Source organism: Pinus tabuliformis, chromosome 1_2, assembly GCF_031772625.1.
Source record: "Pinus tabuliformis cultivar Carrire ecotype Pingquan chromosome 1_2, CPIR1, whole genome shotgun sequence".
Classification (NCBI taxonomy): domain Eukaryota; kingdom Viridiplantae; phylum Streptophyta; class Pinopsida; order Pinales; family Pinaceae; genus Pinus; species Pinus tabuliformis.
The window spans coordinates 1,020,733,619-1,020,740,624 of NC_142298.1; the positions used below are offsets into that span (position 1 = coordinate 1,020,733,619).

Sequence of the window (7,006 nt, forward strand, 5' to 3'; positions counted from 1 at the left end):
TAGATGTGCTCTTTGAAATGGTGGTTTAAGGAAGACCACAAACGAAATGAGGTAGAAGAACCTAAAGTTTCTATTGGTGATGGTTTAAGGCTAACCACTAAGTATGGAACTATGCTTGAAGTAGTTCTTGGAACAACGCCAAATCTGGCTAGAAGTTGAAGTCTTTTGCAAAGTGGAAGTGCTACTTGATGATGGTTTGAAGATGACTACAAATTGATGTAGCAGAAACCAAAGTCTTCTGCCAGTGGTGGTTTAAGCCTAGAAACTAACCAAAAACATGCTCATGGAGGATGACTTTGTCTCTAGCTACAACTCTAGATATGGTCAGCTGCTAACTCTAGCTCTGGGCTGTGGTAGTTGGCTTTGGTTCAAGTTGTGGCTTAGGTTCACTTGATATATCTTCAAATTTGGTATCTGACCATCAATTACCCCCTTGTCAGATACAAGGTAAGAAGATAAAGATATCTCTACTACAAGATGTGCCAATACTCAAGACTGAGCTCTAAAGTATCACATATATCTTCTTGGCTATTGAATACCATTGCTAAGAAGCGATCCATCCAAGGTGAATATTTTCTCTTACAACAGTCTTGCTTTTGGAACATATTTTTGAATGATGAGTATGTTTACCACAGTGCTCATAAGGGTGAAGATCAAAACATTGATTGTTCACATGGCCAACTTGATCATAATGTTGGCATCTACCAATCTAATGTGGTTGTGGAAGAGGCGCATGTGAAGATGAGCTATCTTGAATAAATCTAACACTATGTAACTTCATAGGTTTGGAATATTCGAGAAGGTGAAATAAACATCCTTTTCATATGCAAGACCAATTATGCTCTTGTTGTTGTGTTGAGGCCTCAACACCTCCCCTTAATTTCCTTAGAAATTTAAGGGGACCCCAATTAAATTTTTGTAATCACTTTTAAATTGCTTTATTTTGCTTGATTTTAGCTTTCCTTGCTTTTCAATTTTGTTTGCACCATTATCTCAACATATCTTAGAATTTTCCAACAACAAAAAATTCACGAGATTTCGACTCATGGTTGGAGAGTTATAATTGTTTGAAGTCTTGAATTGATTTCACCATCTTAACAACTTGATTAAATAAACTTTATTTAAATTATCTAATCTTTATCTCTACATAGCACTTTGATTTTTCATAACAAAAATATAAATATAAACATACTTATATATATTAATTATTATACTACATATTAAAACTCTATTTCACATTACCATGTAAACAATTATGGTATATTATTTATTATATATTATATACATTTATAAAATAAGGTATATGTTAGATCTATATAGATATAAGAAAGAGGGAAAGGAAACACTTTTCATGCTCTATAATCAAAAGTCATGCCTTTTGAAATGTGGCATCATATAAATAATACTAGAGGTGTCCATAAAACCAACGAATAATCTGCATAGAAAATACTTCAATATCCACCACTCTAAAGGAGGGCAATGATGGCTCTAACTTCAAACTTAGGATATAACATTAAACTGACAAAACCAACATATAATGGCACACATGCGTGACTTTATTAGGCCGATAGGCCTTCCTATTGAAACAGACCTTTCGTCGTTATTTTCTTTCTCATGCCGACCCGTGGCATCGGGAACAGAGTGGGCATAACTGCAGAGTTCTGCAATCTCACGCCAACACGTGGCATCGGGAAAAGAGCGGGGATAACCGTAGAGTTCTGCAAGCGAGCTGCGTCATGTATTCATGGATATTGATGAAGATGGTTCTGCTGCTAAATTCGTGCCGTTTTCTTCGGAAGCTTATTCATGTAAGAGTTGTAATTCTAAAGCATGGTTTTTAACATTTCAGGTTGGTAAATGCGTGGAAATTGGTTTGCCAATGCTCATTATATTTGTTGGATTTGCACAGGTATTAATGATGTTTTTCAGTAAATTACTTAATTAAGCAGCTTTGGATGCATTACGATTTATGGTCATTGCTTGACTGGTTTTGATCCTCCCGTGTGATGCAGTATTTGAAGCATATCCAGGCACGAGATCTACCTGTTTTTGAGCGCTTTCCGGTGCTTATTTGCATTAATCTTGTGTGGGCTTATGCTCATCCGCTTACTGCAAGTGGAGCTTACAAGCATGTGCCCGAGAGGACAAAAATCAACTGCCGCACTGATAGAGCTCACCTTATATCATCTGCTCCTTGGTATGTGGTTTTATGACCAATGTAAATGAAAAAGGAGTGCTTGCAAGTTACTGATGGCTAAAAGAATAGTTGATTCATTGATAGCTATGATTTTGATTAATTTTTTGAATATAATTGAATGCAATGATTTGAATCATCATTTAAAAATGGATGTGGTATATCCGGAAGATTCTATAAACATTGAACGCAATAATTTGGATCATTGTTTACATACAGATATATCGGATGAAGTTTTCCATGTAATAAGATCATGTTTCAAAATTTTCTATGCAGGATAAAGTTACCCTATCCTCTGCAATGGGGTGCCCCGACTTTTGATGCTGGCCATACGTTTGGAATGATGTCTGCAGTTCTTGTTTCTCTTATTGAGGTTATATACTGCTGCCACATTTTTACCTTGTGTTTTCAAATAAGTGATCGGTGTTATGGGATTTGGCATTTGAAGTTGTTAGATCTTTAAATATTATGAGGCAGACATGGTTCTTCCAGTAAATGCAGTTGTAATTTGACAATAACTTATCATGAAAATTTAACAATGAACTGCAGTCAACTGGAGCATATAAGGCAGCTTCACGACTTGCGAGTGCCACACCTCCTCCTGCATATGTTCTTAGCCGGGGTATTGGATGGCAGGTGAACTGGCTGGGCTGATTGGATTAGATTGAATTTCATTTTATTTGAATTGACATAATTCACGTAGATGCGTTTATTTGGAAAACTGGATGGAACTTACTAGCGTTGTTATGCTCCAGGGTATTGACATACTATTAGATGGCCTTTTTGGGACAGGAACTGGCTCCACTGTTTCAGTGTGAGTATTCTTTGCTCATTGCAGTTTTTATGAAAATATTACTATTTAGAGTACTGCATTTTTAGAAATTCTGTTTTAACTTTTAATTCAGGCGATGTTGTTATTTCAGAGAGAATGTTGGGCTTCTTGGTATTACTAGAGTAGGCAGCAGGCGTGTTGTGCAAATATCAGCTGGCTTTATGATCTTCTTTTCAATATTAGGTTGGAGACTTCTCTTTTCTTGTGATATATATACTTAGTTGTTTGAGAGAAATGTTTAGAATCTTTTCAGAGTCTTTGATATTAATGTATTCCTGTATTTACTTACATTTAGGGAAATTTGGAGCTCTTTTTGCATCAATACCATTTCCCATATTTGCTGCATTATACTGTGTGCTCTTCGCGCTGGTTGGTAAGTGATTTCAATCAATCTGAATGAAATAAAACATATTTGGAATTTTAGGCCTGTGGGTTTCCAAGTGTTTCTATTTACTTCCATTTTTCCCAGGGGCTGTTGTTGTTTCATTCATCCAATTCACTAACATGAACTCAATGAGAAACCTGTTCATCTTGGGAGTTTCCTTATTTCTGGGCCTGTCTATCCCACAATACTTCAATGAGTTTTATGCTACTTCCAGAGTGGGCCCTGTCCATACAAATGCAGGATGGGTAAGTTCAAAAGGAATTCTGAAGCATGCATTGTTTTGATTTTCAATGTAGGATGTAATAACTTGATACAAGGTTTTGTGCCTAATTTAATTTGTCATCTGTTTGCAGTTTAATGACTTCCTAAACACCATATTCTCGTCACCGCCGACGGTTGCACTAATTATTGCATTATTTCTAGATAACACTCTAGAAGTTGAGAATTCCAAGAAGGATAGAGGGATGCCATGGTGGGTAAAATTTATAAAATTCAGAGGGGACAGTCGAAATGAGGAGTTCTACACTCTACCATTCAATCTCAATAAGTTTTCCCCCCAACATGATTTTGAGGATCTGTTGTAAGATTGGATAATGCCCACCAACAAATTGTCAACTGAATGTATCATTATGATATTTCCAATTGGTTCATGAATTGGGATACTCAATCCTAAGGAGATGGTAACAGGCATGCATCTCCCAATGATTGAGTCATCAACCTTGCAGTTTTTTTTTTTTTTGAAGGAATACAAAGCCAGATGATGTGAGAGGTAGAGCGGCAATATGCATATGTTTCTCTTACAATATGATTGTAATATCTTTTGTTTCTCTTCTGTGGGAAATTTTGTACAGGAGTTCAAACAATGTATATAAATAGAAAGATGCAGAAAATGACAGTCAAATTTTGTACTCAGAATTATGACAAGAAAGCCTCTACTGGGTTTGTGAGGAAAGAGAGCTTCAACACCAGTTCTGTCTCCAACCGCCAAGATGATCAGTACGCTACTAATATGTTTAGTGAAGAATTTTTGCTATTCTCTTGTAATCTATAGGCCCCCAAAGCTCCTCATAGATGAGAATATTTGCAGGATGTTAATATTGCTGTAAGTTTGTAGTAGTTGTGGAATGACTTACTTTTGTGCTGCTTCTCATCTTCAACAACAAGAGTTTCTGTGGTGAATAAGCAGAATCCATGTCCTGCCTTGTGAAGCAGCTCTCCACTGTGATAGCGTTCTTTGTAATGTCTCTAATAAATCCTTTAGACTTCTATTTCATTCTGTAATATGATGGGATTCACTCTACAAGATTAGGGGATTCACTCTACAGAGTCCATGTCATACCTTCTGAATCAGCTCTCCACTTATGTTAATTTTCTCTGTAATGACCCTAATAAATCCTATATAATGAGATTTCATTTTGTAATATGGTGGGATTTCACTCTACAAGATTGGTTTCAGTTTTACTTGTATTGTGGTATATGAAATTTCTCAGTTTTACTTGTAATAGGATGGGATTTCATTCTGTAATATCATGGGATTTCCCTCTGCAATATTTGCTACTAAATTTTACAATTCCAAATTAATAATCCTATCGGCCTCTCTTTGTACCTTTTGGGACAATTGCTAGTATACTACAAGCTATATATGGAACCAACTCATTTATATACTACAAGCTATATATGGAACGTGGAAGTACATTAAAACTTCACCTCCTGAAACCAAATATTGTTCACATAAGGGAAGAGGGCCTACTTATAGAATGTATCCATCAAAGCCAAGTCGGGAATGTCCAATGATGGTACCACAAACCCACAACCTGCCATTTAACGTAAGGATCCACAACTATAATATTAAACCAAAATTTATTTAACAATCAATACGAACCATTCAACTATAATATGAAACCAAATTTTATTTAACAATCAATATGCACCATGCCGTGAAAGCGACTAGTAAAGTTCACAACGGCCACTTGACCGTCAATCAAATAGAACCCATTCAGTGGATTTTTTAAACAGATTACTTGCCCTTGCATATAAGATTAAGCTCAAAGGAAGCTCAAGAATGGGAAATGGGAAATGGTTTTGGCAAAATAATGGTTTTAGGAGGAATATTTCCGTTATAGTTGTAAATTTTTGGTAAATTGTGTATTTTGTTTATTGATGTGATGTAGTTGTAAATTTTTGGTAAACTGTGTATTTTGTTCATTGATGTGTCTGGGATTTTTGATGAATATTTTACTTATCTTCAAGACATTTATGTGTCCAAGTGTTCATAAGAGGTTAATATCCTTGAAGATGGGTAAGTGTTTAGCCATCAATGAACAGAATGTAGAATTTACTAGAAGTTTACAACTACATAAATAATGGTTTCCTATTGACATACAAAATCAACTCAGTGATTACAAAATATGGGTTGCCATTAACCACTTACACTATTTCTCAAAGTACACAAATTTGACACACAAAAGATAATACACAAAGGCATCAGGTTCCCCTTCCAAAATCTTTCTTCTATTGCAATGCAACAAAAATACTTTGGACTTCACTACTCATGAATGCTACAAATACTCCCGATTTCTCTACTTAACAATGTAAATTTCCAAAACATTATTATTTTTTAATCTAGAGAGAGAGGAAATAATGTTCAACTCAATTTCGAAGAAAAAATAATTTAAAGTGCATCAATCTCTATTTATGAACACCTTGCATTTGCAATCTATTTTTTTCTAGTGGAGTATGAGCCAATTGCTAACTGCTATTGTCCCTTGGTCACATGCAAAACCATAAAAAAAACCCAAAAGTGTAGATCCTAGGACCATAGCTAAAATATTTCCATATAAAGATTTATGTAAATGGTACAAAGTATTCTGTAACTGTAATAGTATTGTAGAAAGGCTTGAGTTATTTTTATTTTGCCCAAATGCAAGATTTGTAGTTTTTATATTTCATTGCAAATTGTTTCAGTGGCAGAAATTCACAATACCTTCTGACACAGATAGTATGACAAGCCTTTTCTATTTAAACATGCCAAGAAAGGCCAGAACTATGAAGACTCCTCCCAAGCTTTCATCTATCAAAACACTTGAGATAATCCAAAGGAGTTTCATGTATTACGCTTTGAACATGGTGCAACATGCAAGGAAATGATGCATTTCTTACATGACATACATGTATCTAGTAGTTATGCATTTGAGAAGGTCTAAAATATGAGTTGATAACAAAAAACCAATTGAAATAGTTTATCAAGGAACGATCTAGATTGATTATGTTAGAATGTGTTATTGAATTTGTTGTAGGATGCTATAGAGAGTTAAGAAAGGTATTCTTTGGTGTAAAAAATTCAATGTAATGTCATTGGTGGATACAGAACCTCCAAGTAATTTAGACTGCTATAGAGAGTTAAGAAAGGTATTCTTTGGCATAAGAATTTCAATGTAATGTCACTGGTGAATACATAAACTCCAAGTGATTCATTCAAACAATTCGTCAAACACCAAATGTAAATCATCTATTCTAAAAATTTTAGACTTGTTGCATGCCTTGCAAAACATATGAAACTATAAGATGCCACAAAAAAATATATCTCAAGGAGCAC

At 35.0% G+C, this 7,006-nt stretch overlaps 1 protein-coding gene across 1 annotated transcript; it reads left to right on the plus strand.

The window, feature by feature from the left end:
* The first annotated feature begins 1,578 nt into the window (after positions 1–1,578).
* Positions 1,579–4,830, plus strand: LOC149209579 (nucleobase-ascorbate transporter 2-like). Its single transcript, XM_089394292.1, has 9 exons — positions 1,579–1,909; positions 2,013–2,197; positions 2,471–2,567; positions 2,744–2,830; positions 2,950–3,008; positions 3,118–3,209; positions 3,322–3,399; positions 3,496–3,656; positions 3,765–4,830. Exons 1-9 carry the CDS (start codon positions 1,745–1,747, stop codon positions 3,993–3,995), a joined length of 1,155 nt encoding a protein of 384 aa, XP_089250418.1. The 5' UTR covers positions 1,579–1,744; the 3' UTR covers positions 3,996–4,830.
* The last annotated feature ends 2,176 nt before the right edge of the window (positions 4,831–7,006 follow it).

Coding starts and splice junctions, on each gene's coding strand:
- LOC149209579 (XM_089394292.1), top strand. CDS start 1,745: ATGGATATTGATGAAGATGGTTCTGCTGCTAAATTCGTGCCGTTTTCT. Junction 2,831..2,949: donor GCCGGGGTATTGGATGGCAG/GTGAACTGGCTG, acceptor GTTATGCTCCAG/GGTATTGACATACTATTAGA. Junction 3,009..3,117: donor ACTGGCTCCACTGTTTCAGT/GTGAGTATTCTT, acceptor TTGTTATTTCAG/AGAGAATGTTGGGCTTCTTG.